The 23,881-nt window shown below is 40.5% G+C and overlaps 1 protein-coding gene across 3 annotated transcripts; it reads left to right on the top strand.

Annotated features, from left to right (window-relative positions):
* Positions 1-10,437: 10,437 nt before the first annotated feature.
* Positions 10,438-19,244, top strand: DCSTAMP (dendrocyte expressed seven transmembrane protein). Of its 3 annotated transcripts, none has more exons than XM_015856036.3 (6): positions 10,439-10,659; positions 11,691-11,812; positions 13,413-13,532; positions 14,873-15,929; positions 16,482-16,796; positions 17,534-19,244. In XM_015856036.3, exons 4-6 carry the CDS (start codon positions 14,910-14,912, stop codon positions 17,615-17,617), a joined length of 1,419 nt encoding a protein of 472 aa, XP_015711522.2. In that variant the 5' UTR covers positions 10,439-10,659; positions 11,691-11,812; positions 13,413-13,532; positions 14,873-14,909; the 3' UTR covers positions 17,618-19,244. The 3 variants fall into 3 exon arrangements, with proteins under 3 accessions (XP_085393212.1, XP_015711522.2, XP_032298713.2); XM_032442822.2 differs by having other exon boundaries at positions 10,439-10,663; XM_085537086.1 differs by lacking the exon at positions 13,413-13,532 and having other exon boundaries at positions 10,438-10,663.
* The last annotated feature ends 4,637 nt before the right edge of the window (positions 19,245-23,881 follow it).

Here is a 23,881-nt window from a genome sequence, read left to right as displayed (position 1 = left end):
TTACTTTCATTAGGGACATACTATGATGTAACACTTAAAAAACAATCCAAAAAAGTCTCTCAGTTAAAAATGTGACAGGAACTAATTGCCTTAAGAGAATGAACATACAACAAGCTACAAGAAATGATGATTTAGTCCATGCAGACATCATTATTTACAAGGTTCATTATACTGGAGCCATATTAAGCTCTCTGTGGTTTTGGGATTCTACATAAATGGTAGCAAATCAGTCTGACAAGTTTTTTTCTTTCCTAATCTGATCTTTATTGTCTACCTATTAGTTAAGTAACTAAGATATAAATCCTCTTGTGAAACCTAAGTGAAACAAGGAGCATATTCACCCACTTTTGCTGAGAAGATTTAGTTGCATTTACTCTTAGGGACATTTCATCCAATAATCATAGAATAGAATCATAGAATCATGGAATCATAGAATCACCAAGGTTGGAAAAGACCTAAAAGATCATCCAGTCCAACTGTTCACCTATTACCAATAGCTCCCTCTAAACCATGACCCTCAACACAATGTCCAGTCGATCCTTGAATAACAATAACATACTAACAACTTCCACAGAAAGGATAAAGAAAGGAGAAAGAAAGCTTTCAGTATAATTCCAATGAAGGGGGAAGATCCATCAAGAGCTGGTAGATTAGGGAAAGGAAAAGTAATTACAGTGTGTTAAGTATATTTCTTTATTCCTATCCAATTGACTTGAAAATTTACAGTAAGCCAGAAGCAAAGAAAATCTGTAATTGTGTCATAGCTTTGATGTTTTCTCTGGAATTGTTGAAAAGTACATAATAGTGCATTTGTCAGCTGGGATCAAGTTTTCAAGCAGCAGCTATTGATTTGAATTATAGTAGAACATAACTTTTAAATTATAATGTAACCCATGAGTATCCAGCCTTTTGGCTTGCCAGGGCCACTTTTAGTGACTAGAAATTGTTTTGTACCGCATACATGTTGATTGCTCCAAAAGTAATGCTTCTCACTCCTTTCAATGGAAATGACAGTAGATCCAAAGAGCATAATGACACTATTTGACAGAGCAAACTCTCAGCTACAAAACACTATTTTTCTACATAGTCACCACCATTAGTTATGCATTTTTGCCCTTGATGAATAAAAGCCTGCATGATGCATTTGAAACAATCTGTCCCAGTGCCACCACTGCTGAAACGCACCACCCACCATCTCTCTGTGCTCACATTCACTGTTTGGTCTCAATAACAATCAAGAAAGCACAGGTGAACGTTGATGGGAAAAGCTTTTTCCACAAGGAGGAATTCAGGAACAAGGGGTCTGGTTTGATGGCAGTGGCTGCAGTTCTTAGTGAGGTCTCAAGGTGTTCATAAGAGATTTTTGATGAAATTTGACTCTTTCTGTACTTTGTCCTTGACAACAGTTGTTCAAAATATGTGTACTGCCAAAAAATGGTGACGTGAGAAGGTATGACAAGATGGATATGAGCCAGCAGTGTGCCCTTGCAGCCCAGGAAGCCAACTGTATCCTGGGCTGTATCAAAAGAAGCGTGGCCAGCAGGGCAAGGGAGGTGGTCCTACACCTCTACTCTGTGCTGGTGAGGCCTCACCTGGAGTGCTGTGTCCAGATGTGGAGTGCTCAGTACTGGAGAGACATGGAGCTGCTGGAGCATGTCCAGAGGAGGGCCACAAAAATGATCCAAGGGATGGAACACCTCTCCCATGAGGGCAGGCTGAGAGGGATGGGGCTGTTCAACTTGGAGAAGAGAAGGCTCCAAGGTGACCTGAGAGTGGCCTTTCAGTATCTTAAGGTGAGCTACAGGAAAGAAGAGGACAGACTCTTTAGCAGGGTCTGTTGTTATTGGACAATGAAAAATGGTTTCAAACTTAAAGAAGGGATATTCCTTGATACAAGGAAGATGTTTTTTACAGTGAGGGTAGTGAGGCACTAGAACAAGTTGCCTTGTGATGTGATTGATACCCTGTCCCTTGAGACATCCAAGGTGACGCTGGATCAGGCCCTGGGCAGTCTGATCTAGCTGTAGTGTCCCTGTTCATTGCAGGGGAGTTGTACTAGATGGCCCTTAAAGGTCCCTTCCAACTCTAAGGATTCTATGATTCTATGATACTATTCTCAAATTCTTTTGTCAAAATGGAAAGCACAGCTGTGTATTCTTCACTATTCAGAACTGCATGTTTAGCCACTGTATCAGCATGCATACAGTTATGTGCTTACAGCGAGAGCAGGGTTGGTCTCTTCTCAGTGGTGACAGGTAACGAGATGAGGGGAAATGGCCTCATCAAATGGTAAGTTTAGGTTGGATATCAGGAATCAGTTCTTTACAGAAAGGGTTATTAAGCTCTGGAATAGGCTCCCCAGGGAGGTGGTTGAGTCCACCATCCCTGGATGTGTTTAAAAACTGTTTGGATGTGGTGCTCAGGGACATGAATTAGTGGAGGGTTGTTAGAGTTGGGGTAGTATGGTTAGGTTGTGGTTGGACTAGATGATCTTGAAGGTCTTCTTCAAGATGAGTAATTCTATGACTCTGTTACCTGTGAAATCTTCCATGCTGCTGCTTGTTGGCTGGCAAAAAAAATGTATGTTTCCTTTACATTTCCAGTATGCTCAGAATGCTTTGTAATTCACCTCATCTTGAACACTACTTTTGACTTACTGCAAGAAAGTAAATGGTTGATTAGTTGTTTTCTTCCTAATAAAATACGCGTGTTGATGAATGCTAGTAGAAGTTGTTGTGATTACTGAACAAAGGTTAGTGCACTGGGAGTCTGAATGTTTTCTTCAGTGCAAGTGCAGGAGGAAATAAATCTACTAGAACAGAAACTGTTTTTCTTTGAAATCACGTATTTTAACATCTGGTGCTGAGATGTCCTTTTGTATTTTTCCTAAGATTTATGCTCAGAATACCTACTTATAAAATCGTAAATAATTAATTGCTGCAATCAAACTCTTTCAAAACAGGCAAAGAATTGGCTTTTGGATACCAAAAACTGCTGTAACTTTTGGAAATTTCTTCCATTGTCTCCTCTTTGTAGCCAGGTAGCAGCACTGTCCTTTGTTTATCATCATCAATAAGAAAGAAGTTTTCCTCCACACATTAGATTTCTCTGTAAATGTCACATGGTTAATCCTCTGACTTTAATAATAAATCTGGGGTAACAAATTTCTGGGTATGTCAGAAGAGAAGCTGCTGTGATATCTTCAAGTTTCTATCACTGGAAGTTCACTTTTTACTGGTATTGTAATGTTATTTGTAAATAATCGTTTAACTTCCATGTTTTTGAATTCTCTTCCTCTTTCTGACTAGAAGTCATGAGCTTCAACTCATGTGCTGAATGCGAGAGCCTTCCCTTTTTCTTTTTTTCCTTAAAGAATAATTTAATTGACTCCACTCAGACAAACCAAGTAAACTGAAAAATCCATTACAGAAACTCTAATAGTACAAATTTTCCCATCTAGCTTTGCCATCATTCTTATTGCAGCTCCTTCCCAGGGTAGCTCTGTTTGCATTTGTATCCTCTCTGTGTCATTGGATGTCCTGCAAACAGGGCCCCCCACTGAGGCAGAAACAGGAACATCTTTTTAGTGGTGTTTCTGTTTGCGAGTCCCCCTGCTTGCAGAAGTTTCCCAGAGCCTACATGCAGGGGAGGTTTGTTACAGGAAGGCTACATTTAGGATGTCATCAGTCCCTTTCTTGCTGTCTCCCACTTACCTCTTTCTAAAAATAAAAGGACCGCTACCCTTTTCCACATCTATTTGTCAGCCCTACACTATTTTTTGCCCTAATTTGCTGGGGGAACTGCTGAGTAATGCTCACTCTCAGTTCCTAGATGTTTTTATCTCAAATCTTCATTGGTTTTGAGAAGCTGAACTATGCTGTATTTTAATGGCTAGAATGTTAATATTTTTGGAGTTGATAGAGGCTTAGAATGCTGGGCAAGATGTCATGTTCTGTAAAGATATGGGATAGATAAGAATCTGGAACACTAGATAACAAGACCTAGTGAAATTCTACCTGTTTCTACAGTTCTGCAAACTTGTTTGTTGAGGTTTGCTTTGTGGGTTTCATTCTGTGCCTTTCCCTTGATAGCAAAACAGTTCTTTCACCTCAAAACACCCCATTTCCATGCTTTTTGTAGTATCATATAATCATCATACGCTTCACTGTATCAACCACTTCACCCCAGCACCCATTTTTTTTCCTTCTTAATTTAAAGCCATTCTTTAGCTAAGCTATGTGAGAGTCAGAAAACAACAGACAGAGTTCAATCTTTAGCCAGAAATAGAAAACACAAGGAAAGACTTTGTGAAGAACAGTGATGTGTATTGTCTTGTAAGCCTTAGGCTGCCTTGCTTTTTTTTATGTTTAAGAAGGAACTTTCTTATTAGTCACTAACAAAACTCAAACATCCGAGACTGAAAAATGGAACTTTCTTGCAAGTTTGAAGCAAGTTAGCAAAGTTATAAAACCCTTCAAAGTATCTGAGGGGTAAAGATGAAAATATCAGGCCTATTTTGTAACAACACTGCCAGATGCTTTGATAAATCCACTGTAAATTCTACTTACATTATTCTAAGCAAAGATTACTATCTATCTTCTGCTCTTTGGATTCTTTATTTCTTTCCTTATCTCACAGGTCCTTTTCATAGCATTCAGTAAGGAATTTATTAGTAATGTATCAGATTTCCTGGTAAGATATAGTCCAAGAAATGCTTTTATTACATTTTCTTTTTTTTTTCATATAAACCTTTTCCTTTATCACTTTGGCAGTCTTTGCTGTGAAAAGATTTTCACTGGAGCACTGCTGGTTTCATCCATCTGAAATAGCATATATTAGGGAAAAAACAATATGGAATAGTTTTGTATCGCATTACATGACAGTCTGAGGCAAAACCTTTTTTTGGTGCATCCTATTTGTTCTTCATTTCCTTAGAGTCATTTAAAAGACTCGGTTATTTTGTTTGGAATACCTTTTGCTTCACTAAAGAATATAATGGGGTATTAAGTGAACAATAAAGGGAAAGCAGAAAACTGAATGAAAAATCAGAAAGATAATGAAGTTATCATGGCACAAATAGCTTGGGGCTGAATTTAAGTTGATGAAAGTGATTTGGAATGTATACCTGAAGAATGCGCTTTGAGTATCCCCAGTTGTCTCCCAGCTAAAACAGGAGTTGACTCTGAACATCCAGCCTGCCACTGAGCTGGGAACTTGCCTAGCTACCCTCAGAGCCAACACTTCAGCTCAGTGGAGATCTTCCCCTCTCAGATCTTCTGGAATAACCTCTTGTGCAATGTTTAGCTAGTAGAAGTGACACAGCTTATTTCAAGGGCTTCTAAATAGCAGATTTTTAAAATTTTTTTTTTAAGCAACGTTATTTTGAAATGGGTTAAAGTGAAAATGGTTTTAAGATGAAGTAGGGAACATTTAGGTTTGATATCAGGGGGAAGTTCTTTACTACGAGAGTGGGGAGGTGCTGGCACAGGCTGCCCAGAGAGTCTGTGGATGCGCCATCCCTGGAGGTGTTCAAGGCCAGGTTGGATGGGGCCCTGGGTAGTGTGGTCTGGTATTAAATGTGGTGGTGGGGGGGGGTGGTAGATAGGGATGGGGTTAGAGATTTGTGCTCCTTGAGGTCCCTTCCAACCTGGGTCATACCGTGATTCTGTGATTCTGTGCAAATACATGAGTATTTGGGCTGCAAATCAGGTACCTGGGAACACTCAGGCCAGAGTCTCTGTCCAAAACAGTGTGTGAATGCACCAGAGGAATTACCCCAATAGCCCAACAGTCAGGCTTTAGTGTGAAATGCAAGAATCCCACAGGAAGCCACAATCCCTGTAAGAATGTATTTCTCAATGATATTTTTATCATAGACCCCTTAAACCAGGATGTCTTACAAAGATTCCATCTTCTTTTTCACCAGCTTTTCATTGTATCTATGAAATGCTGTTAGTTTAAATATTAATGTTGTGATTCATTAAAAATATTTCTTCTGTCTGCAGTTGGAGATACTAGCTATTGCTGTCTGCATCATTTGTTGAGTGGCATCTCCATCACAGAAGATTATGAAAAATAAACGATATAAAGTAACTTACAGAAGTGAAAAGAGGTATTTCTAGCTCTCATTAAGGATGGGACAGTTCCAAGCAGAAGACAATCATTTCGTGATGTCTCCTGCACACTCAATTGGCAAACCATTGGGAGGTATCAGATTTATCCTATGATTAAGCTGGGAGTGTTTTGTGGCAATCAATAATGCCTATCCAGGTAAAATCTTCCTGCTTTCCTGCTGACTGTTAAGAACCTTGCCTTTAGCTCTTCCCCAGCTCACTCTACAGGGATGCTTCTTTATGGCAAGCACCAGGTTACTTTTCACAGCAACTCAAAGACAAACATCATACAAAGCCAACTCCAGCTACCAACATCAAATGAAACCTTAATCAAATTCGACTATGTTTGGATCAGGTTTTTCAGTGTGCCCCATCAGAAGTGAATTCCTGTAATCCTGGTTCACTCTGGGAACCATTTAGCCCTGGCCATTACATGGCTGGCTCCAGACATACTGCTCATCTGGTGGAGATCTGTGCAGTGCAACGATCCGCTGTCATTATTTCATTTCCTCTGATGTTTAGGAAAGAAAATGCAATTGCTTTATTTTAATCTAAATTTCTGCTGTAGCAGTAAAACAGAAACAGTAATTAAAACCAGGAGTCAAAAACAAAACCACAAATAGTTACAAATACTGATCCTTCTTTTTTTCCTGGCTCTCTGGAAGCAAGTCACAAGGAAAGACTATTATTGCTGGCTGGTCTTCCTTAAGCAGAAGCAGGCAGAACAGAATAGCAAATGGCTTAAATGTTACACGGTGTTCTCAGTTCTGAACTTGCTTTGTTCTTGCAGCACATGGATATGTCAAGGAAGAAAGTAATGTTCAGAGTCCTAAAGAAAAGCTCAAAGAAATACACTTCGTGGTTGCATATTAAAATAGTGAGAAAACCCTGAGTTATCAAAACTATGTAAATAGCAGCATCATTATCAGCTGAAATGCATTCAGGAGCTGCTAGAACAGTAGGATCTTCAGCAATGCCATTTTTAATACTTTTTAAGCAGAAGCAAATTTTGTTAGTCATTGTGCAGGGATTAAGGGGAAAAAAAAAAAAAGAGAAAATTCTGAAATTATTGCAGGCAGTGTGATCCATACTGAACCAGCAGATAGAGGGGAAGAAAGAAATCACAGCCTTTTTAGTACAGTTATTCAAATTTGCAGACTGCAAGTTCTTCCCTTGTTGTGGTGCTCAGTACTGGACAATATTAGCAGGGAAGTGATTTTGAGAGACCAAGAAAGGCTGTGAGCACTGACATTGTTCACTTCCAGGACTCATTTGAACAGGTATGTGCCCACAATTTCGTGTACTTGAAGGAATAAAGGATGAAAAAAGGGACTCTGTCAGAGATGGGTCTGTGTGGACATCATGCATTTTAACAACGCCATGGTCAAGGTGCTGCAGCTGGGTTGGGGCAATCCCAAACATTGATACAAGCTGGGAGAAGAGTAGACTGAGAACAACCCTGTGGAGATGGAATTTGAGGTAGGACTGGGCAAAAATCTGACTGTGAACCAGCAATCTACACTTGCAGCCCAGAAAGCCAACCAGATCTGGGCTGTATCAAATGAAGCGCAACCAGTAGGTTGAGGGAGGTGCTTCTGTCCATCTACTCCACTTTTGTGAGACCCCACCAAAAGTACAGCTTTCAGCTTTCAGGGTTCTAACATAAGAATGACACGGACCTGTTGTAGTGAGTTCAGAGGAGGGCTATGAGGATGGTTGGAGGGCTGGAGCACCGCTCCTAGGAAGACTGGCTGAAAGAGTTGCGGGTTGTTTAATTTGGAGCCTTGGGGGATACCTTTAGCAGTCTTCCCTACTACAGTAAGGAAGCAGTCTACCTTACTATAGTAAAGGGGGCCTATAGGAAAGGCAAAGCGGCACTCTTTAACAGGAAGGGCAGTGATAGAACAAGGGAAAATGGTTCTAAATTATCAGAAAGAAGATTTAGGTTAGAACCATAAAAGAGAATCATTATGGATTAAGTTGGAAAGGATCTTAAAGACTGTCTAGTTATGGCCCCATGCCTTGGGCAGGGTTGCCATGTGGCACAGGCTGCCCAGAGAACCTGTGGATGCCCCATCCCTAGAAGTGCTTAAGGCGAAGCTGAATGAAGCCCTGGGCAGCCTGATCTGGTGGGTGGCCAACCTGACCATGGTAGGGGATTGGAATTAGATGGTCTTTAAGGTCTGTTCCAACCCAAATCACTGTCTGATTCTATTCTTTGTTGGAAGGATTCTCTGGAGTACATCTGTTCCCCTCCTCAAGCAGGGACACCATTCTATGGATCTCTAAATATCTGTGACATGCTGAATTGAAGTTGATAAGTCAGGTTAGATAGAGACTTTGTCTGCCTTAATATGCCCTTACCTGGATCACTTTACAGAATTTTCCCTTATATGATACTATGAACAATACGCTCTGCTAAAAGGATAATTTAATTAATTCCTCCTATAATGAAACTTTAGAAACTTCCTCAAGTTATGGATGGTCCACTATATCTAATTATATCTGTACGTTATGCATAATTTAGATGCTATAAGTATTATTCTATTTTCATCTTGCTGCCTGAGGACTTGATGAACTTGTGCAGTAGTTGCTCTTGAAGTAGCTTTTCTGTGGAGAAGCTTGGTCATACAATGGACCAGTGCTCTCAGTACTTAACCTCAGTACCTACCAATTAATTGTAAAATTACATGCAGAGCCATTTCAACCAAGGGCAAATAGATAATGCTCATGCCAGCATGTCTGTAGTTGCCAGTTAGAATCTACAGTTCACAAATAGACTGAGGACAGAACTGAATCTGATGGACAACCCTGGATCTTTGAATTCAAACTATAAATGAAAGTTAATCTCCAATTTAGAATTCCTCAGGTCTAGCATGTAACATTTCTGCAACAGACCCAACCACCTCTGAGATTTCTGATAAAAGCACCAGGCATATTTTATTCCAAAAATGGTTCTGGAAGTTTAAACAGAAACAATGAAGCTCTAAATGCAGGTCAGTTCTGAAAGTGTCTGTACAAGACAATCCAAAGAAGATATTATTGGAAAGGTACCATGGCCATTTACTGAGTAAATTGTGGCTAAGGATCCTCTTACTATTTTTGCTGTTGTTATCCATTTTAAGAGGTAGAATCAGCCTTTGATTTCCTTTCAAGTAAGTCTGTAGTCCTCTTCCTTTATCAAATAGCCCTGATGGAAACTGAAGGAAAGGCATGCCCAGTTCAATGGATCCATCCAAGATCTGATAGGAGCAATGTGACTCATTTCAAGAGGAGAGGATGGGTGTCAAAGAACTCTTCCTCCATTACACACAAATACACACACAAAACCACAGCCTTTAAAAAAAGTAAAAAACTTCATTTGAAGTAAAATCAATCTTATTTATCTACTGAATAAATCCAGTTAATGGAAGTCTCTGCTGTGTGTTGTGTCTGCATACCATACCATACCATCCATACCATACCATACCACACCACACCACACCACACCACACCTCACCTCATCACATCACACCATACCACACCATACCATACCATACCATACCATACCATACCATACCATACCATACCATACCATACCATACCATACCATACCATACCATACCATACCATACCATACCAATCATACCAGATCATAGAATGGCTTGGGTTGGGAAGGGCCTTAGAGACCATTTGGTTCCAACCCTCTACTATGGTTGCCACCCATTGGATCAAGCTGCCCAGGACCCCATCCAACCTGGCCTTGAAAACCCAGGTATAAGGCATTCACAGCTTCTCTGGTCAGTTTGTGCCAGTGCTTCACCTCCTTCTGAGTGCAAAACTCCTCCATAACATTTAACCTAAATCTCTCCTCTTAGTTTTTAAAACCATTCACTCTTGTCCTGTCAATTTCAGACCCTGTAAAAATCCCTCCTGTTTATAATCTCTCTTCAAGTACTGGAAAGCCTCAATGAGGTCTCCCTGGAGCCTTCTCTTCTCCAGGGCGAACAACTCCAACTCCCTCAACTTGTCTTCAGAGGCGAAATGCTCCAGTTCTGTTTATCTTTATGGCCTCCTCTGGACCCTCTCCAACAGCTCCTTTTTGTTTTGTAAGCACAATATTTACAAAAGTCTCTATATGAACATTTCTAGAGTAAAAATGCTTAGAGCTTCAAAGTTCTTTGGGCACTGAATTGCTGCAGGTTTCAATGGGAAGCACCAAAATAGCTGAGATGTCGCAGACATAAGGCATTATTCGACATAATTTTAAGACACTGAAATCTAGGACCAGAACTCATTTTCTGCTATCTATTACTCTGCCAGAAAACAAAGAAGTGGAAACTGGCACTTGCAAATTATGTACTATATTTGTTCTTGTGCATAAGTTACTTCCTTATGAATCTTAGTCAAGAAAAGAGTAATTTCAAAATTGTGGTATGCTTGACTCATCGAGGGAGGGTATGGAAAAGGAATTACTCATGTTATTTTTTGTTAGCACCCATCCTGGTTCCTCAACAAAATCAAGAAGCATGGCACCGAGATGATCCTTCATGCACTCTACAGGAAGGTCTGTAAGTAATACTTTAGGATAATATCAAGTAACAGTGCATGGTAAAGATGGAGGGGGTTAGCTCTTCTAAGGTAAAGGAACTTGCTTTAAGTTGGTTGTTTTCACCTTACTGACTGGACAGTCTATTCCTAAGGTTCATAAACAGAGTAGACTCAGGCTCTGCCTGTAATACAGTGATGTAAAATACAGGAGAAGGAACCGTGTAGCTCTCCTTGACAGTGGTATTTTCTACATTCTAGAGTTGTTTTTGTCAATATGCAAACTACCATTCTATTTTCTGAAACTTGGCCCTCATTCCTGCCTGTGCTTTAAGCGAAGTCTGTGGGTCTGCTGTGCCGAGTCCTCCAAACTGTCCACAGCAGCATCTGTGAGAAAGTATGATTTCAAGTTTGTTGTTCTTTCTGTAGCTACCCCAGATTCTACAGCTGCTCACAACGTGTTGTTTTCTCTTCTGAGCACTCAGCTCAGCCAAAAAGTAGCCGTGCTTACAAAGGAGAAACATAGGATATTCAATACACCTGACTTTGAATAGCTGTCTCTGAGTAATCTGGGGTATTTTGGAGGTAAATATAGGGAAGAAGCTCGGATAGGATGCAATTTATGTCACGCAAGCAGGGGCTTCTAAGTCAGGTCTGAAGTTTGGCTCTGGGAAGCTGCACTTCTCATTGATGTTAAGACAGGCAGCTGAGATGTGGACAGTACAGTTTTGACATCTAGTATTAGATAGCATTTAACCAATTTGTAGCATCTTAAAGACCCAATAATATCTCACAGAGTTCATAATTTTCCTGATCCAGTGTTTAAAAGAAGAAAAAGAGATCTCAATCAGTTATGCTTTTTTTTACTTGTGTTGCTTTTGATGGTGGTGTTTGGTTGTTGGTTTTTTTTTGTTGTTGTTTTTGTACAATATTGTAATTCTGTGTCTATGTTCTTTATTCTTTCAAGTTCCCAACTCTACATATTTGCTAATGTATTTCAGTCCTCACCTGTGTCTGTTGTGTTTAATACGATTTACTCTCCTTCCTCAGGATGGGAACACAAGAAATGGCAGGCTACTAAAGAAGCCCTGAGATAGTTCCATCCATCTTGATGGATTTTTGATTGGACTTATTTCTTTGCTGAATGCCCTGCATTAACCACGGGAAGTAATGTGAGACTCCCTCTTGTATTTTTGTCTCTTGTGAAGAGTAGTTTATCATTGTATTTTTCTGATGGTATCCAAAAAAGGGAAGTAATTCTCTTACATTTCAATGCAAGAAAATTTCCCAGCTTATCCAGGCTGGGAAAGCAGGCTGCTGAAACTGCCAAAAAAGGAAATATTTGTTTTTATGTTCTTATTGTGTTCTTTTTCCTAATTCCTGTATGAAATCCAAATCAGACTTATGAGGCAAAGAGCACTGTGTAGCTGACACTTTACCACCAAGATCTAAGTCTCCCATTCTACCTGATCCCTCCCTTTTCTAGTGACTTGTGCTCTGAGATCAGGGCACAGCACAAGCAGGGGCTGGCTGCACAGCCACTCTCCCACTGAGCGCTTTCAAATAAGGCTGTCCTGTGGAGAGCTGTGTCTTCACTAGCAATCATAGAATTATTTGAGTTGGGAGGGACCCTTAAAGGTCATGTAGCCCATTTCCCCTGCAGTGAACAGGGACACCTACAGCTACATCAGTTTGCTAAGAGCCCTATCCAGCTTCAGCTTCACTGTTTCTAGGGATTTGTTCTGCCATAGCCACTTGCTCTGATGATTGCTGTAGTTACATGGGTACTCCTCATATTTGCAGGGAGTATTTCTGAAACTGTCTCTACCCAGGCTGTTGCTTGCTTAGGAATTACAACCAGACCTACATTTCCAATGTATGGGTGACTCACCCATGCAAACTCCTTGCTTAATATAATGAGAGACGCTACTGTTTCCTAGAAGTGTATAGTGAAAAAAAGAATGGGACTTGGTAATTTAATAGTTCTCATGAAATATTTTGGGTGTTTGGTATAAGTTATAAATGAAGACAGACAGCAGGGACAAACCTTATTTAGCAAAGCATGACAAATGCCATCACATGTTTAAGCCTCCTTCCTGTACTGGCGCAGATCTAACTCAGACAAACCTGGTGCTAATCCATATATTGGAAATGGAGCTCTGGTTGCTCAGCAGAGTAAGGGGCTGGGACAGGGTCAAATCAGCAGTGAAGATGACCATATGCTTGGACAGTGACCACAAAATACCTACAGCTGGCAGGGAAACAAATCATACATGGTGTGAACAAGCACTGTATAACACTGACCCTGCTTTAGCTGAAAGCCTGTGGCTGAGCTGGAAAAACATTTTCTAAGGATGCTTGATGCTATGCACTTATTTTTCTACTTACTTAAAATCTGTAGGCAATATCTAAAATATCATAAGCAGGAACTTAAATACCTCTTAACTATATTGCATTAATCTCAGTATATTACAAGCCTTAAAAAGCATGGACAAAACTCCTTGTTGGAAAGAATCTGTTCTTATAATTACTCCTGCCAGCATGCCATATGGTGGATGAACATCATACTTCCAGACCTGAGTAAGCACTTCTCAGCAAGGGAAACTAAGACACAGAGGAACCCTTAGGGTTCTGCAGGAAACTCGGGTTCAGAGGCAGTTTCCAGCTCTCCTCTGTGGTGTATGACACAAGAAAACTATGGTGGAAAGACTTCGGCACTTAACAGCAATAAACTGCTTTTCAAGGCACATTCTTTCCTTATGCTTAATAAAGGTAACAGCTGCCACATCGATACGTGCTATAGGACAGAAGAAAAAAATGCTTTGCTTCAGACTGCGATTGAAATGTTTTGTTCCTGTCACCCTCCTGCTAGAATTCACCCAGCAGCTTTAGGTGAGTTTTTGTGGCTTAAGTTTTCAAAAGAAAGCAGTCCAGAAAGTTCTTAGGGTTTCTCTTCCTTTGAGCACAGACTTAGTCTCTATCACTGAGCCACTCAGCTCACTGATTTATTTCTAACTCTGAGCCAGAGGGTTATTTCCCCTTCTGAAGCACTCACAGCTTCTTTAAGTCCTTACTGATACAAGAATTTTTGGCCTCCATAATTTTTTAGGACTCCATTTTTTATCCTTTGTGCGCTCAATATTTACTTCTACTGTCGATGTCCTATGGGGGAAATAGAGCACCCAGCTGATGGGGAGGATCTGCCTGCTCTGCTCACCCTCTGCTCCTGTTGCATTCACAGCCAATGGCGACAGAAAAACAAAACCAGTAAACAGTAATAAGGACAGGAAGGGGGAAATGGCACAGTAAATGCTTGCAGAATTCATAAAGTCAAATGCCAGAAAAATGCAGCATGTCTATAAAATAATTGTTTGGTTCCTGGCTACCTGCTGTGTTCAAGCTAAACAAAAGACAAAGTAATATCTTCAGGATGTATTTGTGAAGGCAACTGTTCCTCATTGCAGGGTAAAATTGCAACAGTTTATTTTATTTAATTAGTATCTTATTTGTTCTAGTATGTTAAAAGGCTAATAAGCATATAAATTAGGAAAAAAAAAAAATGCACTATAAATGCATTACAAAAGAAGTAGGAAAGATGTGAACGTGGAGCAAATACAGTCTCCCATCAGATTGAATTAATTTCTAGTGCGGGCATGCTGTAGGCAGAGAAGGTGAAAAGAATGAGCAATTAGAGTTAACTATATATGTGGGCCAGTATGCTGTCCCAGGAGAGACCCGGTGAAGGAATGATGCCTCTGAGACTCAGTCTGTACTGACCTACCTCCAGCTGAAGGAGAAGACCTCCATCCTCCTTCCTTATCTCATGGCTCCCCATCTCTCTTCTCCCCATCTCACTGCTCCCCATAATCATCCCCTACACATGTGCATACTCTGGAAACATGTTGCCCAGAGAGGAGGTGAATGCCCATCCCCAGAGACATTCAAGGTCAGGTTGGACAGGGCTCTGTGCATCCTGCTCCAGCTTTAAGTGTCCCTGCTCACTGCAGGGGGAGTTGGACTAGATGACCTTTAAGGGTCCCTTCCAACTCAAACAGTTCCATGATTCTATGATTCTATCTATACTGAGACTCAGATTTGGTTCTTAGTGAGGCAGTTCAGCTGCCATGTGAGTCAGATCTCTATTTTTCGTGATGTGAAGCTGTCAAATACGCCTTGTTGTCAGTGCTGTGACCCTGTATCTAACAGCATTTTTTGTTTTCCTTTCTCCTTAGTTTGAGCTTCTTCAGTGTCTGCAACTATCAGAAGAAAATGGGACTATTTGCCTTGGCAGCCCAGAATGCCTGGGGTGTGTTTGCATCAGAAAGGAAGCCTGGCTGGAAGTACCTGATGCAGCTTTTTGCCATTTGCTCTGCAGTTGGCTTCCTCTTAAGCGTCCTCCTCTTCCTTAGCATCCATGTCTCCCTGAAGGAGCAGCCCACATGTCTCTTGCTGCTTTGTGGCCTCATCTGGGTCTCACTCTCCATAGCTCTCTGCTTCTCCAAGCATCTGCGCTGCTTCAGCACCCTATTCCTTCTCTCCTGCGGGCTACGGGAGGGAAGGAATGCTCTCCTTACAGCTGGTACAGGCGTTGTGGTAGCTGGCAACATCCAAAGCATTTTCCACAACCTAAAGGTTCTGACAGACAGCATAACCTGCAATTTAGAGTATGAGAAATTTGACTTGATAAAATATTACATTGAGGCTGTAAAATGGATTTACGAGATGGCCAATCTTCCTACCGACCTACTTGCTGTGGCAATAAAGCATGAGTTTACATCATCTTACTCAATTTCAGATGACGCACTCAAACAAGAACTGAATGACACAAAACAAGAAATCCAGAGAGTTGCTAACCAGATATCTTTTATGCTGAATATATTGCCCTGTATAGGCCAGAAAGTATTGCCTATAGTGGGGATTCTTTTAATTTCTTTTGGAACTGTGCTTTTTATCAAACATTTTGTGGGCTCTCATAATGCCAAGTTTAAGAATACTTATATCACAAAACGGTTCATCACATTTGATGAGCATCAAAAGCAACAGCAAAGGCCGTGTCTTCTGCCACTTAACAAAAAGGAGAGAAAGAATTACATCACAATCCCATCTTTCAGCTTCACAAGGAAGGAGAGAAAGCAGATGCAGCATTTTTTTCTCCCTGTAGTTATTCATCTTTGCGTCTGGCTTCTGTTTGCTGCAGTAGATTATTTGTTTTATTGGCTAATTATTTATGTGAACAAACATCTCCAAGAATTACCAGATCTGGAGATTCAACTCAGACTCTCTCAGCAAGTAAGTACTTACTTATCTGTACTTTATATTTCTCATTTTAACTTAGTGTTGAAAACTTTCCCTTCATTTTCAGCAGCTGCAGGAGCAGAAGCACAGCCAACAAGCTGATGGTTCCTTTGTGGCACTGTAATTCATATGTTTGCTTGAAAGAGGGCCATTGCCATTACAGCTATGTATATAGGTGGAGCCACAGCCAAAGGGACAGGCATGCTCTGCTCCACAGCATTACTCACAAAGAATGTCTCCCCAATGGGGGATCTGAGCAGATTTGTGGGGGTGGGAATAAATTAAACCACTGCAGCCAGAGCAGCTAAACATTTTTCTGGCAGAGCTACTAAGAATGTAATTGTAGGACAGTGCCCCAGGAGAAATGGAGAAAATGCAGTGTGAAATATTTTTCAGATAGCTAATAAATATATTGTTATTCATAGGCACTGGATGGATTAGACAATTAATGGACCTTAGGAAATGTGAATATCCAATAGGAGAAATATTAAGAAAGGAGGGAACCAGTACTATCACTAACTCTCTTTTCCCATTTTTCTTGTGCAGAAGAATAATCCTATCATTGTCACCAATAAGCATATTGCAAAGAATGATATTCTGAAGATCTCTTTGTTTAAGAATAACTGCATCCCTCAGCCAGAACTCCACCTCTCCACGACATGGCTTCAGCTTGGAATAATCATCTTCTTCTTAATCATTTTCGGGTTATCCTCTGGCCTCCTGACCCAACTCAAAATACTTGTGTCAAATTCATTTTATCCTGAGGTGGAGACGAAGAGGATACATTATTTACATGCAAAATTACTCAAGAAAAGAACAAAGATACAACAGAAAGCTGTCAAGAATGCGTTTGCTAGAACGGTAAGCTGTCAGCACAATGGAAATATCAGGCTCTCAGCACTGTAGGCAGATTCCTATCCAGGAAATGCTTAAACACTTCTTAATTTCAAGTATGTGCTAATAGATTTTCTCCAGTGCTTGCCTACACAAGGGCTGGAGACAACTTGCCTATTGGTAAGATTAGATTACAAAACCGTGGTGTTCTGTCCTTCAATTCACATGCATTAGACACATACATAATGGATGCACCCCAACCAGTGCCTGCTGGAAAGACTAAGAGCTCTAACAGAATCACAGAACTGCAGAATTGTAGAAGGGACCTCAAGAGACCATTGAGTTCAACTTGAGGAGAAACTTGTTTTCACAAAGGCCTGATAAGCACCTCCAGTACAAAGAGTATTTCCACAGTGCAAATAGCAAATATCAGGCGTTTGTGAGCAGACCCTTTATGCTGCAAAACATGTTGTTATTTAGGAAAACAGAAGGTACTATATTTCTGTTTTAAAAGCACTGTGGTGTTGGAACTGCAAATAGAAATTTTCAATTGTAAAAACATTGATTCCGTATCTATCCACATATGCGTACAAATGGAAAAATACACATGAATATATTGAAAGCAAATACTTACATATAGTTGCAGACATGGCCATATTTTTTCTTTTATTTGTTTTTAATAGCTTTCAGTACTGACCACAGCATCTGAGTGAACTGTAACACAGAAATACTATGACCTAAGAATCATACTTCTTTATTTTCAGGTCAATTTTTGGTTCCCAATACTTAGGGCAAGAGAAACCATGAGGAAGAAAGACAAGGCTACATTAAATGGCAACATGGTGTGAATGAGACCAAGTGAAACTCTGGATAAGGCTGGATATATGCTTCCATCCATTGTCTGAATGAATAAATACTTAAAACTTTCCAGTAGCAAATGTCAGAAGCTGTTCTCCACCTGAAAAACTGAAAAATATCAAGTATGGGGCAAAGATTACTCTGTCTCTGTGGAAGACGACCACGTGAGAGAACACTTCAACAAACTGGACATACTTTAATCTGTGGAATGTGATAGGATACACCCATGGGTGCTGATGGAGCTGGTTGTGCCGACATGAGGCCATTCCCAATTGTCTATACAAGACATCAAGGATGCTGGAAGAGATTGCTGAACACTGGAAGAAAATGAATGTCACATCAGTCTTCAAGAAGGGCAGGAAGGAGGGCAAGTGAAATAACTGGTTGTTCTTCCTCACCTCAGACCCTTGGAAGGTGATGGATTCTGGAATCCATTTCCAAAGATAAAGGTCAGGGAGATAACTGGGACAATCACCTGAGCATGATATATATATATATACTTTTTTTACTTTGAAAGTGGTCTGATCTGGCGAGGTTATGGAGCCTCCAGCCTTGGAGACCCTCAAAACATAACTGGAACAGCCCTGGGCAACTCAGAGCAGTGGAGTCAGAGAGCATTAACCCAGAGATGGCTGCCAGCCCCAGCTGCTCTGTGACTCCTTGCCTGTCACAGAAACCTCTGCAGAAAACATAAAGCATGCGCAGCAGAAACTTGTGTTGATTTGTGAATGCTTTGTGTGCCATCACACAAATACTGCCTGACAGCCATCCTGGTGTCATGCACTCAAGCAGACTAAGGCCCTGCTCACCTTGATGCCTGCACACACACATACCTATGTGCTGAAGGGGAGCAGAACCGCAGGCAGAGGAAACATTTGCTCTTCCCTGCCTCCCTAAAGCTAAAAGACTGTGAAAAACTGCATATTCTACACATTATTTTGAATTCTAAAACAAATTCCTCTTTAGGGCCTCAAAGACTTTGGGGTTCATCCCAGTGACAGAACAGCTCCTGCCCTGACATACAGTACAAGGCCTGCTCCTTCTGGGCCCAGTGGTGGAGAGGTGAACACCCACTAACTGAGGTCCTTCTGTTGTGCAGCTGTGAGGGTGGGTCTGCCTCTCCTGACACTGCAGAGACATACTCCTCATTCTGTGGAGCCCTTACAAGGTGTGTTTTCTCCCATTTGTTTCTGTCCTGTGAGCTGGAGATGTCTGGGGGTTTGTTGATCTTCATCTGCCTCCTCTGCGTGTTGTTCAGTTCTTCCCATTGCCTGTTTATCACAGACCCCAACCACACGATTACATTCTTTTTCATCTTTTCCTTAAAAACACAAAAACAAACACGCAAACAAAAGTAAAAAAGTCTACAGGTTACAATAAAAAGACAATATTACATCCACAATTATTTCTGTGCCTCTTCTTTCCTACCCTATTACATCCTGCATTTTACTTTGGCTCTGTTTCCCTGCCTTCATCATTCAGAGTCCCCTTTCCTCTTTTGCCATGTTCTCTTCTGCTCCAATACATCATACTTCCCCATGGATTAAAAACATATATATTTTTCTTTCCGCTGAGTAAAAGTGAACTGTGTTTGAAATTAAAGGTTTTATTTATTCATTTATTGACTCAATGGAAGTTTTTAACCTCTTTCCTCATAGTGAGCATTGTCTTTAGCTGCCTCTCTAGGGGCTGTCAGAAACGCATCACACACCCCCAGTGCTCTGAAAAGCCTAAGGAGAGGTCTGGATTTGACTTCTGACCCCTTTGTTCTGTTCATTTCCCCAGCTCACTTCAGAGCTCAGCTTTCTTTTTAAGCTCCCTTCAGTAGTGTATGAGCTGTTTGATTTACCGTGCAAAATCCCCCAATTGGCTCAAATCTGGTTTGCAAAATTAATGAAAGGCTGTCCCGATTGCTTTGTGAAGATAATTCAGAGCGACACGTTGGCTCTCCTGACCCTGACACACAGCACAAATAAAGCCATTTCCTACCAAGGACTGTGTTTATGGAACTGTCCTCATTAGCACCCCAGGCCCTGGATTTGGCTTCCTTCATAACTAAGAGGAATAGTGTTTTTTGGGTTGTTTTTCCTGTGCTCGTTTCATGTGGGCAGCTGGGTGTGCTGAGGCAGAGGGTGCTGTGTTCGGAGCTGCTTTACACCCTACCATCCCTGATCCATCCCTGCTCAGTCAGCTTAGTGACACAGACTCATTTGGCCTTTATCACAGTCTAAATGGCTCAGATGTTTTAAAATAAAAAACAAAGGAGTAAGAAAAGTCATTCTTTTAGTTCTGTTTTACACTGCAAATGAAGAAAGTAAGGGTCAAAGGATCACTATTCACTGCTGATGGAGTAAGACCTATGAATGAGGATGTTACTGTTAACTTAGTGAGCACAGGCTTCAAAATATGGGACTATATTGCAGCTGAGCACGGGAACAGCTTCCTGCCTGTGTGCCATGCAAGCCCTGCCCTCCAGTGGCCTTGCAGAGCTGCACGCCTGGTGATGCAGATGGACTCAGCTCTGGGTGCTGCAGCAGGAGAGGAGCGCTCGGTGCCCCTCAGCTCTTCAGAGGGAGCTGGGCAATAAAACCCATTGTGGCCACACAAACATTTCTCTGTCAGATTATGAGGATGAAAGAAATATCAAGTATGCTAGGATCTCCTAAATTGCCATTCCTGCTCTTATAATCCTTCTTAAGAGAGAGAATGGGGTTCTAGAAATCCCCAAATTATGTCTGCATGGAGAGAGTGACAAAAATATGACTACTTCTTTCCTTTCCTTATCTAACTGAATCTTATCCTTTCTGTTCCTGCAGGGCCCCAATGAGAAGTGCTGAGCAGGGATGAGGCTGTTCTGTGCTTCAGCCACGGCAAAGCAGATCCTCAGCTGCTCTATACTGGGATCTACTGCTTTAGGAAAAAAATAAAATAAAATAAAATAAAATAAAATAAAATAAAATAAAATAAAATAAAATAAAATAAAATAAAATAAAATAAAATAAAATAAAATAAAGGGTATAAGGCAGCAATGCCAGCTCATAAAGCAATAAAGAGATAGTCCATTTTGCCCAACTGGACAAAGAACAGAAAGAACAGTCAATAAAATCCAACGTTTTTCTCAGTAGAGACTGGAGAATGTGCCTGAATGAGGCAGGATTCAAACATCTGCAGGAAAGTGGTTGTTTTGCTTCCAGGGAAAGGACCAAGAAAACTGTGTGGGCTGCAGAACTCACCTCTAATCCAGCTTTCCAAGGCACTGTGGTGCAGCTGTTGACTTAGGAGAGTAGTCATAGCACAGGCCCAGCAACAACTTTGTGCAGATATGAACTACATGCAAGTATCTGGGATGAGACTGAAGGACAAATTCATAAGTGTTTTAAGGTCTGGAGGAAGAGGCAGGGCTGGGACACCATTCAGTGCTCCTTCCAATGCTCCAATTGAGGAACTGCGCTGAAATAAATGTGTTTTAAAATCACTTCCTATATTAAATATATGCAGTTCTACCATATTTGGTTCTGCTGTCAGTAATTACTGGAGTTCCAAAATTAGATCCCAGTGAAGATCCCACCATTACAGTGTACCCACCATAAGTAGAAAAATAAAACAGCAGGGATTCGGACCATGACAGTGTCAACTTCAGTAGTGGTGCCTGGATAGCGCAGCTGACAACAACTTGGCATCACACTGATTCTCAGGGTTCATATCCTGGGGCAGCATGAGCCATGGCACAATAAATTTCACCAGTTTCACAAACCTGACAGGCCTCAAGAATGTAGAGATAAAACAGATGCTTTGGTGGAAATTCCAGTTCACGGCATGCAGGTAATTTTTTTCACATCTGCACAATATTTAAATGTCATTGCAGTTGGATAGTATGCATTTGTTAAGAACAAAATCCTAAGGATTCCCCCGTAAGGAATATAAGCCATGACAGAGAGCAGAAAACACCATCACAGGGATGAAGAAGCATTTGCTAATGGTACCAGGAGAATTTTCCTCATTTTTAATCTAACAAAAATGTGTAGGAAACAGAAAAGATACATTTTTTTCCATGGTTAATATACTTTCATGGCTTAGAAAGCTCAGTTTACATGATGGGTGTTTATATAACTCATAATGCTTGCTGTTATCTTACTGTGAAAGCATCTGGTGCTAGAAAAATGACTAACTTTGTTCCTTTGGGCTGTGTTTTATACCACTTTGATCTCAGTAAGGATCCCAAGAGGAAAAAGACATTTAAAAGCCCTGGACACCTACCTCCACAGTGCCCAAAGGGCTGGCAGCCTTTTCCCCTGGATTTCAGTTCTGTAATAACTGAGTCACTTTGGCCTTGAGCAACAAATTTAAGCCAACACTGGATGTTAAATATGAGTCAACATCACATACTCAAACACTTAAGTGATTTCAGAGCTTTGAGAATTTATAGATCTCATGAGTGTACAGTCAGGATATTTATTAGCCTCCCAGGTATATCATGTGATTGCAAGGCTCTAGTAATTGTTAAACACCGTTATTAAAGGTTCCACACAAATTCAAATTATCATTAGAAGTATAAATACATCTTGCTGCTTTTTTCCCCCTACTCTTCTCAAATCTTTGCTCTTCTTCCAAGGTAGCAGATTAATTAAAAATAATGGAGACATACTCTTGGTGAGGCAAAACATAAGACAGGCATCCATCTTAGCAGAAAGTTCTAGTTCTGAAAGGGAAAGATGGGCTGGGTGGAAGGTAGCTGTAAGGTAGACATCTGAACCCAAATCAGGCATACTGTCTTGTAATAAGTAAGTGGGATGGCACTGCAAGGAAACTATCCATTTCATCCCAATGGAGAACAGATCTGGACAAGTTTATCCAGTCTGTTTAACATCCTGCTGTGGAAATGAACAGTGAAGGACCTTTTTCTCTTTACAAAGAGACTAGACGATAAACTCAGATACAGATCTACAGATCTAGAAGTCTACACAGAATGGTGAGTTCCACTGCCTTGTAATAGTGATTGTGATAGTACTGGATGCCTGGTTCTGCCATTCTGTCAAAGAGAGATTGTTCACCTCCATCACCTTACAAAGAAAAGTCTCCTTTGTTATTTAGAGACAGAAGAACTACCAATTCTTAGATTATTAGAGTTGGTTTCTGCTACAAGCTCATACATCATCCTATGCCTATGGATGTAACAGGAAATATATGACTGTCAAATCTAAAAGAACAAAATTATCATATGCTTTCTATATCTGTCTTACAAAGATGAATGTCCCTGTGTGCCTGTTTGGCTTATGGCTTGCACAGAACAAGTTATAGTGCTTCTACATACAGGACAAAAAAACCTCCATACAGGTGTTTTTCTGTTGGCCTAGTTTCTCTCTTGAATATTTCTGCTGCTTAAAAATAGAAGGGCTATTGTGTGTAAAAATGTATATTTAAACATAATTCTAGGTTTCTGAAGCAAAACCTGCCTGTATGGAGGAACATATTTATGCTTCTTAGAATGCAGTTATTTCTCACGGGGGGAATCAAATACATTTAACAAGTAAGAACATATATTTTTAAATTAAAGAATCCTATCCTAGAAAACAAATAAACAGAAAATCCCACCATTTGTATCATTTACATTGAGGGAAACTTCACATTTTCTGTTAAAAAAATTTCAAAGGTTCTGACCCTAGTAACCTTGATTCATAACCCTTTGAGTTAGAGGGCCTGTGTCCCTCTATAAAGCCAGAATCACTACTGTAGATGAGTTCAGCAACACAATTGGCATAGATTTCCATAGGTTATAATAGGAAAAAATTGACCATGCCAATAAACACTTGGCTGTGTAACTGGCAATCCACATTAAAGACAAGAGTGGGGAGATGTAGCAGCAGCTCTAAAATAGTGACAGTTCCCCTGAGTCAGTACTTTTCTGTACCGTATCCCTTTCAGGAATAGAGAAGAGACAAGAGGAAAAGAGAAGAATCATCTCCAGTATCTGGCATGAGAATTCCTTGTGGCCCTAAATACAGAGATCTTTCTAATACATGAATTAGAGAATTATGGTTCATGTGCCGTGACTGGACAATGTGTTTAAAGGCTACTGTTCATTGCTTTTACTTTATAGGTTAATAGACACCCTTTAAAGATAAATACAAGAAATACTGCCCCCAAATTTACCCACATTTAAGAGCCTACAGGCCTACTGCCATATTACAATTGCAATTAATATTTTAATATTATGTCATTTTCTAAAATGTATTTTCACTCTCTACTAATAAAGT

Source organism: Coturnix japonica, chromosome 2 (assembly GCF_054131305.1).
Source record: "Coturnix japonica strain WE chromosome 2, WE-NBRP24, whole genome shotgun sequence".
In the NCBI taxonomy this organism is placed as follows: Eukaryota; Metazoa; Chordata; class Aves; order Galliformes; family Phasianidae; genus Coturnix; species Coturnix japonica.
The sequence above is the reverse complement of the archived record's forward strand: the minus strand, read 5'-3'. Positions and strand labels throughout refer to the sequence as shown.

Coding starts and splice junctions, on each gene's coding strand:
- DCSTAMP (XM_085537086.1), top strand. CDS start 14,910: ATGGGACTATTTGCCTTGGCAGCCCAGAATGCCTGGGGTGTGTTTGCA. Junction 15,930..16,481: donor AACTCAGACTCTCTCAGCAA/GTAAGTACTTAC, acceptor TTTCTTGTGCAG/AAGAATAATCCTATCATTGT. Junction 16,797..17,533: donor AGAATGCGTTTGCTAGAACG/GTAAGCTGTCAG, acceptor CTTTATTTTCAG/GTCAATTTTTGGTTCCCAAT.